Genomic DNA, 15,612 nt, shown 5'->3' with positions numbered 1-15,612 from the left:
TAGGAGCTCAATTAAGAGTTAATCACCCTATAACACCAATTTGATTTATGAACTTTTAAGTACAAAACTATAAAATTCAAACTTACAAAAATACGAATTATGTTACATGCAATGGTAATACAGTTGAAATTTATTGCATGTGGTCCAATATCCTAGTAGATACGGTGTTGAATTTCCACTTATATGCTATAGGTTCGAAACTAATATAGTTGAAATTTACTTATGCTGAGTTGTGATTAAAAGAAATAGAATAACAGAAATCAATTATGCCTATACTTTTTGGTGTGAGTGCGATCCCCATCGATTTCTTTCATTCTAATAACTAACTATTTCACTCACTCGCTAATATTGAAATACTATACAAATGACAATAATAAAACCATCCATCATGATCTTGCTACGTGTCACCATGTGTAAGCTTCACAATATGAGGATTTGCTGTCGCTGCGAAACAGGAGATCATGACACTCGTTATTCTACATATTTGGCGCCTAACAGGAAGACAGGGGGGAAAGCGTACCTTGGATAACTGGGGTGACAAGGTTTCTTCGTTTATTCTGCTACAACTGCAACTACAAGTTAGTTACAGTGCATATGATGGACCTATATATATACAAAGGTGAGCTTCATTGGCTTTGCTCCTCACAATACAGCAGCGTTAATTTTGTGGGTAATAATCTCAGTGCTCATACATATTTCAAATTCAAGGTACCAACCTTTTTCTTGTCGATAATTCTATTTAGACATACAAAAACCGAAACTTTTTACTAGGTTGTGTTAGCAAGTTAGTCATTTTGTGCGTGTAAATATCGTTATTCTTTTCTCATTTGCAGCATTAGCAATCATTTTATTGTATTTCCAAGTATTTTATGCATAGGGATATTGCAAAGAGTTCATAGTTTTTAATTTCAATTTGTACTTGTGAAACAGCAGCTGCCATCAATAGTATCAACATGGTTAAGACTACAATTCAGTTGTATGGATTTTCCTCTGTCGAATCACCGGAAGCAGTGAAGGCGTTTCTGGAGGAATACACTGGAGAAGGAACTGTCTCTGACGTGAAGGTTCGTCCCCCAAATGATGGAAAATCAAGATCATCCGCCATAGTTAAATTCACACATGCAGAATCTGCCGAAATAATAATCCCATTAGCTGATGATCGTCGCTTGTGGTACGGGGACTCTTACCTGAAAGCTAGGAAATGGAAGGTTGATAACTTTGAACACAGCATGGGACGTGTAAAGCTGCACTTCGGATGCCTGGTTTCCGAGGAGCAGTTTTCTGTTCTTTGGACAGCACCGGATGTTCAAGTCAAGTTTGGGTCAGAATTTAAGAATATCTACTTCTCGTTCTCTTATGATTCTGCTGTATACAAGCTTGAGGTCTTCACGGAAAGTATTAGCCAGATGGAGCTCCATATCGCGCGTGATCAGCTTAGGAAGTATCTTCTAATCCAGGTTTGTCAGTCACATTTTCTCAATTTTCCCTCTCTTTAGTACAATGATATAGCTGAAATTTGTGAACCATTACTTTACAATTTGCTATGAAATGTACGATTGTAACTTCTAACTTCAGTTAGTGATCAAAGTTTATAAGTTGTTTAATACAAAAGTTTAATTCACCCTGCATAAAAGATTCATTGTAACTTCTGATCCCACGTTGAATATCATGATACAATATGTCATCTTTATTATAAATAGCATAATTTACTGTGTAATGTGTGACTCTCAGAGGAAATGACTAACATTTTTTCTCTACCTTTCTTCTTTCTCTTGCTAGTTACTTGGCACCCCTCGGATATTTAAGCAAACATCTGACAATGACTGGGTTCGAGAAGTTGACTTCACTCCATCGTGCTGCATTGGCCAATCTTCTGCTGTATGTTTGGAACTTCCATATGGTTCTGTGCTTCCAAATCTACGTGATAATTTTCTTCATTACCAAGAAACTGAAGGACACTTCGCTTTGGAGATAGGTAACCCTTTCTCCTGTAATTCAGATCTTGTTCCTATTGTCAGTCCACCCGAAGGCATTAACTTGCCGTATAAAATCCTGTTCAAGATCAATTCCTTGGTTCAGCACGGACGTGTTCCAGGGCAAGCACTTGATGTCACTTTTTATAAGCTAGTTGATCCTAGCACAATAAGAATTGACTACATAGAGTGTGCCCTGGACAAATTATTTCGCTTGAAAGCGTGCTGCTATGATCCCGTGAGTTGGCTTTGTGAGCAGTACAGAGATTACAAGTCGTGCACGCGAATTCCTGAAACACCTGCTATCTCTTTAGATGATGGAATGGTGTATGTGCACAGGCTTCAAGTCACACCATCTAAAGTTTATTTTTGTGGTCCGGAGGTAAATCTTTCCAACCGTGTTCTACGAAAATATCCTCAAGATATTGATAATTTTCTTCGTGTTTCTTTCGTGGATGAGGACTTGGGTAAGATACATTCGAAAGATTTATGTTCGCGTCCGCGCACAAGTAACACTTCTGCAGAAGAGGAAAGGAGGACGAGAGTTTATGAAAGGATATTTTCTACTCTAAGAAATGGCATTGTCATTGGTGACAAGAAATTTGAGTTTCTTGCCTTTTCATCAAGTCAGTTACGCGAGCATTCAGTGTGGATGTTTGCGTCAAGAAGTGAGCTCAGCGCACAAGACATTAGAAATAGGATGGGGGACTTTAGAGACATCAGAAATGTGGCGAAGTATGGTGCTAGGTTGGGCCAGGCTTTCAGCTCTTCCAGGGAGACTTTTAATGTTGATAGGGATGAAATCGAACTCATTCCTGATGTTAAAATCGAAAGGCGTGGAGTCAAATATTGTTTCTCTGATGGAATTGGGAAGATATCTGCTGAATTTGCTGAAAGGGTGGCAAGAAAGTGCGGGAGAAGTTCTACTCCATCAGCTTTTCAAATTCGTAGAGGTGGCTATAAAGGTGTCGTGGCAGTAGATCCGACATTGGCAAAGAACTTGGCACTGAGGGAGAGCATGTGCAAGTACCAATCCAACAACACAGCACTTGATGTTCTCAAATGGAGCACGTACCAGCCTTGTTTCCTCAATCGTCAACTGATCACCCTTCTGTCCACCCTTAGAGTCCCGGATCATGTCTTTCAGAGGAAGCAAACGCAGGCTTTGAATCAACTGGAAGGCGTTTTAACTGACCCATCAAGAGCAAAAGAAGCACTCGAAACGATATTTCAAGGGGAGGTCACAGACGTTTTGAAGGAAATGCTTTCGTGTGGTTACAAGCCGGATGCAGAACCATTTCTGTCATTGACGCTACAAGCATTCTGCGCATCCAAGCTCATGGAACTGCGGACAAAAACAAGGATATTTGTTTCGAGTGGAAGATCAATGATGGGATGTCTGGATGAAACTGGAACGTTGGAATATGGTCAGGTATTTGTGCAATGCTCTCACCGCGTGATTTCCACTGGCAGTGCTCACAGCAACACTACTTCGAGCGAAGAGAAGTTTGTTGTGGACGGGAATGTTGTAGTTGCTAGAAACCCATGTTTACACCCGGGAGATGTTCGTGTTCTCACAGCTGTGGACATGCCGGCATTGCACCACATGGTGGATTGTGTAGTTTTCCCGCAAAAAGGAAAGAGGTATGTCAACTTTCTCAAATCTTGTAGCTGATGAAATTTCAAATTCGTTTTGGATTGCATCTGCATATTAGCGTTACTCTGTCTTACAATAATTTGTTGCCTTCAATTGTGTACGTACTCACATTATTTTTTTCTCGCTGAATTAGACCACATCCTGATGAATGCTCAGGAGGAGATTTAGATGGAGATTTTTACTTTGTTAGTTGGGACTCAGATCTAATTCCACCTTGGAAAGTTCGACCGATGAATTATACCCCAGCACCAACTATTGAATTGGATCATGACGTTACAATGGAGGTATTACTCAATTTATTAAGTACAATGTAGCCGCTTATCGTTACTTCAAAACATATTCTACAGTCGTGTTTCTGCCCTATTCATTCAACATTTGGTGTTCTATGCTGTTTGTTGCAGGAAGTTGCAGAGTCGTTTACAAACTACATAGTGAACGACATGTTGGGGATCATTTCAAATGCACATGCTGTCTTTGCAGACACAGAACCACAGAAGGCCATGAGTGCTCAATGTATAGAGCTCGCCAAGCTCTGTTCCTATGCTGTCGACTCTCCAAAAACTGGCGTGGTAGTGGAAGTGCCGCGTAGTCTGCGTGCCAAAGAATATCCGGATTTCATGGAAAAGGTTGAGAAACCTACGTATGAGTCCAGACGTGTGATTGGGAAGCTTTTCCGACAGGTGAAAAATGTTGAGCTTGGATCACATTCACATTCAAGCTCAATTAAATCCTTCACCGTGGAAGTGGCTAGGAAGTTCTATGATCCTGACATGGAGGTAGACGGATTCGAAGCTTACATCGATGATGCCATCAACTGCAAAAGGGAGTATGACTACAAGCTGGGAAACCTGATGGATTACTACGGCATCAAAACTGAAGCAGATATACTAGCTGGGAACATCACCAGTGTGTCGAAATTTTTCAATAAGAGAAGGGACTTGGAGACCATTAATCACGCTCTGAGGTCACTTAAAAAGGAAGCTAGGACCTGGTTTCATGCGAATCAGTCAGATTCCAGCACCGATGTCGATGATGTATCCGCAACAAAAGCGTCAGCTTGGTACTACGTTACATATCATCCTCGTTACTGGGGTCGCTGCAACAAGGGAATGGAAAGGGATCATTTCCTCAGCTTTCCGTGGTGTGTTTTTGACAAGCTCATCCAGATCAAGAGGGAGAAAACAAGTCTGAGGAATTCTTTTCATATGTCCGATCAAAGCGGCGTCATGCTTGACAAATTCCGAAGCATGTGTTTTCCGCTGTGATTATGATTTGTAATTTGTTATGTTTGTTTAAGCTGTTAAAGTTCATGTAAGTACGGCTATCAAGGGTGCTAATTCCCTTGTCATTTGCCTCGGTTTATTTTAGTTACTTTCTGACTGATTGTAAAATTACATTCATCAGCATTTCTAAATTTTCATCTACGTTTGTTATTCACAATCGTGTAAACGTTGTAAGCTTCCTTTTTGCTGAGTCGAATTCATTTAACTCTCGAAAATTTTCAAGTGCTCAACTCCTGCAGATCTTTTTTCGGTTTCGGGTTGAAGTAATGTAAGTTTGCAGATGTTAATATGGATCATTTAATCGCTGTCCATTTCCTCAGGGTAACAATGATGTCGAGTTAACTGCCACATGTATACGAGTTCCTGTCATGCGGACACATGCTGAGAGTATAAATCTTCAGTTAAGCGTTGCATGCTCTTGCGATTTTAGGCTATTCGTGCTTCGGTAGATTGGAGCTAGATTTTGACGGCAAATACATGGAAAGATTCCGGCCGAGGATTGGCCCATTTGGTTCAAAAAGGAATCTGGCTCGTTTGTGTTGCAACAGTGAATCCATTTTTGAACCCAAGTCCGGTCACCATCTCTATTGATTAAACTAGTTTAGAATACCACTTTACTTACAAAATATACATGTCTTGCGCTTATATACTTCAACAATGCATCTATAGTTTCAGTTAGCACTATTGTATAACAGTATTTTTCGCCATGTGTAAGTCAGATATTTCATGCTGGACACAGCCATGATAGGTAATTATTATTATTGTATTAGAACGCATCAATAATGCTCGTCTAGTGGGGAGCTGCACACAGAATTGCTCCTTGGAAGTCCTTGCCGGGGAAGTTCAGCATGTCGTCTTTTTTTTTGAGGTCACCTCACCGAGTCAATCTATCACTTCAACGTAGGCCAAAAAGAAAAAGTATCCACCGCCCCCCACTCCCTGTGGTTCCCCAAGACTAAATGTTAGCCAAAAATACATAATGTAAAGGGTAAAAGAAAAGTAGAGTTGATTCTCAACTAACTAGTAATTTTTAGGGATATGATATTCACACACCTCATTTTACTTCTCACATATTTTTTTAATTTTCAGCTGTCGGATCGAATGAATTGAAGAAGATCAACGAATATAAATTATCAAGGGGTGTGTGAGAAGTAAAATAGGGTGTGTGGATAGCACACCCCTAATTTTTATTTACCATTAAGAGCAGTTCCACCTTGGGTTATTGCCCAATGGACTGGCGTTGGAACAGGGCCAGATAGCCCGAGGGACTTGGTCTAGCGTGTGCTCGCGATAGAGCCCGAGCGAGCCCAAGGGAAAGGCCTGGCACGAGTTGCCAACCCAAGAGCTCGAAGGCAACGTCAAGTGGGCTAACGTCACAACGATGTAAACCACAATATAAAATTAATAAAAATATAAAATATTAATAAAAAAAAAGTAAAATTAAAAAAATTAAAAAAATTGTAAAACCCAGCAGGTTTCGAACTCAACAGTTTTCGTCGGAGTTCATCGCCGAGGCTGATGAACACCCATAGGCAAATGGCAGAGATCCAATCCTTCCTCAGTCGCAGTTGCCGCCGCACCCCACACCACCTTCGCCCCCATGCATTCGCGAACCCTCTCCTTCCACTGGCACGCCCAGATCGCACGATTTGAGATTTGTTTTTGGTAGAGAGAGAGTTTGGTTAGGGAGCAGGGAAGATCGGGATCGTTGATGGAGGCTGAGGTGGGTGGGATGGTGAAGATGGAGGAAGAGAGGCGAGGAGGGTTTGGGTGCGTTGGGGGGGGGGGGGAAGACACGGGTTGAAAATCTGGGTGTGGGTGTTTTATTTTGGTTTTTTGTCTTTTTTAATATTTAATTAATTAATTTTTTTAATAGAAAGTGGTACAACGAGACCGATTAAAAATCTTATCCAAAATTATAAATAAAATTATTTTGTATTATTTTAAAAAAAAATATTTTATTGTTTATTGCTAGGGCTATGTAGTGTAGGGGTGGAGATGCAAAAGGCAAGCAGTTACTGTTCACTAGGTGGATAGCATAGTGGATAGCCCTATGGGGCCTTAGACACTGTGGAATTGCTCTAAAGAGGAAAAAAAGATGTAGTTTCCTAATAGAATACTTTGTCGGTTTGAGTTAGCTAGGGTTCAGTGATCAAAGCAAGTCTAGCGGTGCCCATTGCTTGGTGGACCGGGGACCATTTCAATCCAATTGCCTCCCTCCCTTTCTTATGCCCATGCGGGCAATTGGGCTCGAGGGAGGCCTGCGTGAAAGGGGAGGTACGAATCAACGGCCTAAGCACTTGAAGGCACTGATGCAAGGCTGACGTCAGCCACGTTATAAAATTAATAAAAAAAATGTAAATAAAAATGTAAAAATTAATAAATTTTTTGAATTTTTTTTTTAAATTAAAAAAATTTGATTTATTTTTTCTATAAATTTCTTATCATTATCTTCCACCTTACACCACAATTTTATATTTTTACAAATACTTGTAGTTTCTTATTTAGTAACACCTAGCGCAACGAGACCGATTAAAAATCCTATCCGAAATTACAAATAAAATTATTTTTTATTATTTTATAAAATAAAAAATATTAATATTTTATTGTCTATTGCCATGACTATTCAATTTAGGGATAGAGATGCAAAAGATAATTACTCTTCATTAAATGCGGTTATTATTCATTGGAGGGGATTTAATAGGCAGTTGCATGGGGGCCTTCCCACACTGAAAATGCTCTCATGTCCACCACCGCCAAGTCAAAATCCAGGTTCTGCATTTAAATAAGTAATTTGGAGGAGCGAGTGAGCGATAGAGCTTTTTACGATAAATTAATTCAGGCAAGGAGGGTGGTAGACATGCACATTCCTTGGGACAAAGAAACTGAACGACCTAAAGGTTACGCATTTGCTGAATACGAGTCAAAGGAGATTGCTGAGTACATTTTTAGGCTCTTCGTTGATCTTGTCACTCTTTAAAATCGAACACTCAAGTTTTCCCATCTCAGGCCAACACAAGCAGCCCTCGCATAACAATATCAATAATACTACTTCTATGGTGACGACACCCACATCCAGTTTTCCTCACAAACACAACGGAGGTTCTCTCCCCCTGGTAATCGCTCTAGGTCACGCAGTTGCAATACGAGCACCCTAATTAATACTTAGGAGTTATTCTTGTTAATTTTTTACTATTAATATTTTTCAATTCATTCGATCCGACGATCAAAATTTGAAAAATTTGTGAGAAAATAAAAACGAGTGTGCGGCTAGCACTATCCAATAGGATACGATTGTGTTATAGTTCATGCTTGCTGAGGAAGTTCATTTTCTGTCGTCTTCATGGAGTCAATCCACCACTCCAAAACATAGAAAATGGTATGCACAAGACGACAAGAATCATCACGTTGAGACCGGTCCCTTGTGAACTACATTATTCACCGAAAAAGCAAAATTAAACACTAAAAGTGAAATTGATTCTTATTTGATAAGCGTTTTCACGCCACCATTGGATAAAATCGACGGATGTTAACCTTTGGATTTTTCTGAACGGTGGATATTAAGACGCTTGCATGGTATTACACCTATAAAAAATGCAGAGGATCCTGGTCCTGCAGGTTCCTTCGTGGCAATGGCCAATGGCATAGGTAACTCCAACGTTAGTTGCACACGTCATCATCATAATATTTTTTAAGGATATTGAGAATTGTTATTAACATTCCAAAAATTTCATTCTAAATTCCAAACTTTCTGTATTAGAGGGTAAGTCTCTCTCTCTTGTGCTTTCTCTTCCGCTTGGATATACTTGTTAGGTTGTTACATGTTTTGCTTTTGGGTGGCTTTTGTAAGGATGATAAGCGTCAAGATACCGCCATGTGTCAATAGATTAGGCAGTATAAAATAAGATAATATGCTTGTATTAAAGTTGTTAAGAAATATATCAGAAATTCTCTCTCACTCTATATCCCTTTCTCTCTCTCTCTTCGTCTTCCTTAAATACTTAGTCACCATTAATGACCTTGAAGCTCTGTTCTTGATATTTCTACAGCTTTGGGTTATGAGGTTCATATTTGTTCTTCGCTTAACTTTTCTTGGATTCATCCAGACTTTCTGGTTCTTATGATTCGTTTGGAACTACTTTTAAAATAGCTGAAAGCGTTTTTTGCGAAAAAATATTTCTGGAACCAATCTTTAATAAAAATGCAAATAAATCACGAAAGAACACTTAAATTTATTGTAGGAAGCAGTTTAAGTGCTTTTATAAGCCCAAAACATTTTTTTCAAATACGCTTTTAGTCATTTTATGAGCGCATAATTTCGGAAGTCAATATAACCTTGCTGGTACATTTTACTCATATGGGATTGTTTGGCAGCGTAATGCAGTGAATAAATTCACATGATAAGAGATGAGTAGGACGATAAGGTTGTATGGATTCCCTTCCGGTGTGACTGCAGAAGCAGTTGTGCGATTGCTGGAGAACGAAACAGGAGGCGGATCTGTCTATGCTGTGAGGTTAAGAAAAGCCAAAGATGGGAGAAGATATTATGCTATTGTTCAGTTTGACACAACCACAAATGCTGAACTTATTCACTACATGGCCAAAGCTGAAAACTTGTACTATGGCGCTTCCTATCTGAAATCTTGGGAGGTGGCTCATGATATTGTACCAAACCCAAGAGTCTCTTTGCATACCTTTGAAATCATAAAGCTGGATTTTGGCTGCAAGATCGCAACAAATAAGCTATTTAGTTTCTGGAATATGAACAATGTTTCAGTGGATTTTGGGATTGGATTGCAGAAACTAGTTTGTCGTCTGAAATATGAAGCTCTGGAGTATATGCTCGAACTTTCCTATGAAAACATCTGGCAGATTGAGTTGCACCGTCCACGCGGTCGTGCTGCTAAGCATCTTCTGATTCAGGTTCCTCACCTATTTTTAATCAGCAGTTAAATTCAAATGATTTTCTTCTCCTAATCCTTGTTCTGTTTACGATTGAATAATTTTATATCATTTACATGGTGCATTTGCTTGTAAATATATGTGACCTTTTTCTGTTTTCCTATTTCTAGCAAATTGGTGAGCGTCAAATCACCAATCTAGAGAATTGAGGTTCGTTCACTTTAAGGGTTAACATGGTAATCCTTGTCTGGATTTGAGCGAAAATCAATTTTCTTCGTTTGATGGAATTTAAAAATTTGTAGTTTCTACAATTTGAGGTGTTGAGGGAAGTGTATAAAATTCGGCATATTTGAGAATATATATATATGAATGAAATATTTTTATTAACATCGTACAAGGTTGTTGTGATATAAATTAAAAATAACCCCTTTATCACTTAAAGGATGACATTACAGATTCGTTTCACTGTTGTCAAGCATGTTTTGGTCCTCATTGCCATATATTTGAATCATTTCATGCTTGCTACTGCGGTTGGCGAAAAATTATACTTTCTCTTTTATAAATTAGTAATCTTGAAAAGTTTGATGAATTTGTCTCCAATGATCAGATGTACGGAGCACCTCGGATTTCTAAGAAGGTCATACGCTCTTCAGGACAAGCATATGAAGATCGTAGTCTGAACTATTTCATGGACTGTGATGACCAGTGGGTCCGGACAACTGATTTCACTCCATCACGTGCTATTGGGCAGTCTTTTGCATTAAGCTTGGAGCTTCCTCGTGGTCTCAAACTTCCAGATTTTCGAGAAAACTTTCCTGGGTATGAAAAGATTGAAGGTAACCTTGTCTTGGAGGTTGGTCCCCCTTATTCTTGCAACCCGAGTCTGGGTCCCATGGTTGTTCCTCCTCGAGGTGTCAATGTGCCATATGATATCTTGTTTAAAGTACATTCTCTGCTTCAGCTTGGGTGTCTTCCAGGGCCAAGACTTGATGTTAAATTTTATAAGATGGTTGATCCGCGCAGAATTGATCGTGCATGTATAGAGTATGCCCTAGATAAATTATATAATTTGAAAGAGACCTGCTATAAACCTTCAGAGTGGCTTAATGAGCAGTACATGAAGTACCTCACGTCAAAGAGACGTCCACAGTCATCAGTCATATCCTTAGATTCTGGGTTGGTATATGTACGCAGGGTCCAAATTACACCATGTCGTGTATTTTCTTTTGGTCCTGAGGTCAATGTCTCAAATCGTGTACTACGCAATTATCCAGATGATATTGATAACTTCATTCGTGTTTCCTTTGTTGACGAGGAGATGGATCGAGTTTATTCTGCTGATTTGCTTCCACGTACTTCTGCTGCCTATGAGGATGGGAAAACTGACATCTACAAGCGGATTCTTTTTATTCTCAGAAACGGCATGGTAATTGGTGCAAAGAAATTCGAGTTTCTCGCATTCTCATCAAGTCAATTGCGAGAGAATTCTATGTGGATGTTTGCTTCAAGACAGGGACTTACTGCAGCTGATATAAGAGAGTGGATGGGGGATTTTCGTCGTATAAAAAATGTGGCAAAATATGCTGCCAGATTGGGTCAATCCTTTGGTTCGTCCACTGAAACTTTAAATGTTAGAAAACATGAAATGGAAGTTATTCCCGATGTAAAAAACAATAAATACGTCTTCTCCGATGGGATTGGGAAAATATCTGCCAGTTTTGCTAAGAAGGTGGCCTCAAAATGTGGCTTTAATGGGACTCCATCTGCCTTTCAGATTCGATATGGTGGGTACAAAGGTGTCGTGGCCATTGATCCAACTTCATCAATGAAATTATCATTGAGGACGAGCATGTCCAAGTATAAATCAGAAAACACAAAGTTAGATGTTTTAGCATGTAGCAAGATTCAACCTTGTTTTCTGAACCGCCAGTTGATAACTCTTTTCTCTACCCTTGGGGTTCCAGATCATGTTTTCATGAAAAAACAAAGGGCAGCTGTACAACAATTGAATGCTATATTGACTGACCCGCTTAAAGCACAAGAGGCTCTGGATTTGATGTCTCCAGGGGAGACTACCAACTGCTTGAAGGAATTGCTTAAATGTGGTTATAAACCTGATGTTGAACCATTCATTTCAATGATGCTGCAAACATTTCGGGCATCAAAGTTGCTAGAGTTGCGGACGAAAACAAGGATCTTTATTCCAGATGGACGAGCAATGATGGGATGTCTAGATGAAACCAGAAAATTGGAATATGGTGAGGTGTTTGTGCAATTCTCTGGTAACAGGCATACTGTAAGTGCATCAAACCAGCGATTCTTTATTGAGGGGGAGGTAGTTGTTGCGAAGAACCCTTGTTTGCATCCTGGCGATGTACGTGTTTTAAAGGCTGTGGATGTGCCAGAGTTGTACCATATGGTTGATTGTGTTGTTTTTCCACAAAAAGGACCAAGGTAAGAATGTGTAATGCATCACGAGGTCGTGAATTTAGTCCAAAATATCCATTCTGTGTCTATGTGTTTGCAGTAGATTATATAATGTAAAAATCAAGAACACTGATTTCGATTGAAAAAATAAATATCATCACATCTTCCAGTTAACATGCATATAACCGTTATGTACTTGAGTCCATGGAATGCAATTTCTGCGGATACCTTTTCTGCTGGAGATAAACCAGTACGGCTTTGCATTTTATTTGTACAAACATTTTTTTCAAAATTTGGACTTGGTTTCATCTGTAGATGCTATTTCTTAGAAATTCTTAAGTTACTTACAAAGTTCTACTTTTCCTTGGTTTTTCTGCATAGTCGAGTACAAAAACTTTCTGATAAACATTACTTAATGATTGAAATATTGTTTATATTGTTAGGCCTCATCCAAATGAATGTTCAGGAAGTGATCTTGATGGAGATATCTACTATGTTTGTTGGGACAAAGAACTAATTCCTCGGAAGCAAATCAAACCCATGGATTATACCCCAGCACCAACTATAGAATTGGATCATGATGTCACAATTGAGGTAAAACTCTTCAATAAGAAACCTACTAAGCGGCATCGCACGGGGGGCTACCTGCCTTTGCTAATTTCTAGTGGTGTTTTTCGAGTATTGAATTTGATCGTTTCTCTTGACCCACAAATGGAAAAAATGTTTTGATGATAGCTTTGATGTTCTTCTGTTTTGTTTGACTTTGATGTTTGCTTGAAAGGGAAACTTAATTTTAATTTATTTTGATGTATTTGCACTTGAGTGATTCTAACGCTTCGATTCACTTTCCTTTTCTTTTGTCTCATGCCATACAAGGCAGTTTTCGTAAGAAACAAAACCCAGCATACTTGATCTTCATTTTCTTTTGGTGCAGGAAGTTGAAGAATATTTTGTGAACTACATGGTCAATGATAGCATGGGCATAATTGCCAATGCCCACACTGTGTTTGCAGACAAAGATCCCTTAAAAGCAATGAGCGAAGAATGTATAGAGCTTGCAAAACTATTTTCAATTGCCGTTGACTTTCCAAAAACTGGTGTGCCGGCTGTAATACCTCCACAGCTATATGCCAAGGAATATCCAGATTTCATGGAAAAGCTTGACAAACCCACCTATCAGTCGTCCAATGTAATTGGAGCTCTTTTTCGTGAGGTGAAGGACATTGCGCCTCATGAAGGCTCTATCACATCCTTCACTCGTCGAGTGGCGAAGCGGTCATATGACCCTGACATGGAAGTTGATGGCTTCGAGGATTACATTGAAGATGCTATCTATTACAAGGGCAATTATGATTACAAGTTGGGAAATCTGATGGAGTATTATGGGATCAAGACAGAGGCTGAAATACTTAGTGGGAGTGTTATGAGCATGTCAAAATCTTTCACTAAGAGGCGGGATGCAGATTCTGTAAGGGCGGCTGTGAGATCGTTGAGGAAGGAAGCTAGGGCGTGGTTCAATGAGAAGGGAACTGGTTTAGATTCCGGAGCTGATGATGTATATGCCAAAGCTTCAGCCTGGTACCATGTCACATATCATCCTGATTATTTTGGTACATACAACGAGGGGCTGAATCGTGACCATTTCATCAGCTTTCCATGGTGCGTTTATGACAAGCTCGTCCTCATCAAAAAGGATAAAGCAAGTATACACATGTCATCTCTAGGACGCCAATTCTGGGATGGGTTGCATTTGAGTTGAGAAAGTTGGAAGTTTTTTATGTTTGTTTCTTGGTGATGGGGTAAGCTCGTAAATTGCTTGTGCTGATGGTAAAAATTGAGTGCATTTTGCTTATTGTATAATATAATAATGGATTGATCTTTGGTTTCTTGTTTCTGGATAGAACGTTTATTGAGATGCAAGTATGCGATAGCATAAGATATCATATGTAAGGATAAATGTTTGTAATTATTTGAGTTTCAAGTTTCTTGCAATGTATGAATTGCTTTGTAAATTGATATTTTATGGAAAGTCTCCTGCAATTTATGAAATGCTTTGTAAATTGATGCTTTATGAAGTAATTTATAAAATATCCCATCCCAAAGCATTTCAACGGCAAAATCATAATTTTTTATACGTCGTCTACCTAAAACAGTCACACATTTCTCATACAACATTAAAAATAAGTATTAAATATTATTTCAACCTTCTTTTTTCTCATCGAATTTCTATAAAGGAGTCTTAAAGGATGATATGAAAAATTGCATTATGTCTAAATGTATATCAATCAAATTATGGGAAAACTTTAACACATAGTATATTGCATAAGACATGCAATTTTTCACTACCCTTGCTACTTTATTTAGGTACAGATATTGGAGGAAACTAAACATATTAAACTCTCAGTGTTAGCTCACATGTAAAAAATGGTTCTGCATTTGGGTTCCATGATTAAACTCATCCAAATGAATAATGTTCAGGAAGTGATCTTGATGGAGATATCGACTTTGTCTGTTGGATCAAGAATTGATTCCTCTGAGACAAATCCAACAGATGGATTATACCCCAGCACCAACTATAGAATTAGATCACGATGTCACAATGGAGCTATTACTGTTGATCATGTGGCTATGCTCAATTTTAATTTTTTTTTTTCCTAAAGAGTTGATTTGAATTTTAGTGACGATTAATAAATAGAAAATTCTATAATGACAGTTAATTTGAAATTCTTGGATTACAGAATTTAGCGGAGTAAGAATTTGTTGTTGTAATGATGATTTATGTATACCGATAAAAGGAAAATAAATAAATAAAAGTATCTTGATGATAATTGGGATAAGGCTTTATCAAGTACACACTAGCACTTACGTTTGGTGATGAATTCCAAATCTCTCTCCTTTTGCTCCCTTTTATTTTCTTGAATAAGATGATGAAGCAATAATATTCCAGATTTAGTCAGAATCATTTGCGTTTGAGAACAGCAACCGACTGACTTTTCTCGTCGCGTCGTGAGTTTACGAGGTCGGAAATGTCTAGAAGTTTATCGGTCACTCTTCCGAACATTTCATCGATGACCTCACTTCCGAAGTGTCTGGCAAACATCCCCTCCACTGCAGCCCTTACATGTTTCACCAAAGTTGGTATGTCAACTGGACGACCTTTCAGCCATGCTGCTGGGTTTGACGACTCCATTCTCTCTAACGAGGCTGCATAATATGGCAAGTTGAAGGAATCCACTTCACCTTCTTCAATTATTCCCTTTGGAAGAAAAGGAAACGCAACATATTCCAACATGAATTTATGCAATTGTTCTTTTCTGGTCATCTCTGTTTTAACTGTATATAATTATGTTGTTCTTTTTAATTATTATGT

General features: G+C 38.8%; 2 protein-coding genes across 2 annotated transcripts; both read left to right on the top strand.

Annotated features, from left to right (window-relative positions):
* The first annotated feature begins 887 nt into the window (after nt 1-887).
* LOC137738182 (probable RNA-dependent RNA polymerase 1) lies at nt 888-5,083 on the top strand. The gene is made up of 4 exons (XM_068477808.1): nt 888-1,457; nt 1,780-3,617; nt 3,764-3,914; nt 4,032-5,083. Exons 1-4 carry the CDS (start codon nt 954-956, stop codon nt 4,893-4,895), a joined length of 3,357 nt encoding a protein of 1,118 aa, XP_068333909.1. The 5' UTR covers nt 888-953; the 3' UTR covers nt 4,896-5,083.
* Nucleotides 5,084-8,857: 3,774 nt separating this feature from the next.
* LOC137737298 (probable RNA-dependent RNA polymerase 1) lies at nt 8,858-14,334 on the top strand. Its single transcript, XM_068476739.1, has 5 exons — nt 8,858-8,976; nt 9,288-9,836; nt 10,423-12,269; nt 12,686-12,836; nt 13,177-14,334. The coding sequence occupies exons 2-5, from the start codon at nt 9,321-9,323 to the stop codon at nt 13,999-14,001; spliced, it is 3,339 nt and encodes a 1,112-aa protein (XP_068332840.1). The 5' UTR covers nt 8,858-8,976; nt 9,288-9,320; the 3' UTR covers nt 14,002-14,334.
* The last annotated feature ends 1,278 nt before the right edge of the window (nt 14,335-15,612 follow it).

This window comes from Pyrus communis, chromosome 6 (genome assembly GCF_963583255.1).
Source record: "Pyrus communis chromosome 6, drPyrComm1.1, whole genome shotgun sequence".
NCBI lineage: Eukaryota > Viridiplantae > Streptophyta > Magnoliopsida > Rosales > Rosaceae > Pyrus > Pyrus communis.
Note: the sequence above shows the minus strand (reverse complement) of the source record. Positions and strands in the feature narration are given on the sequence as shown.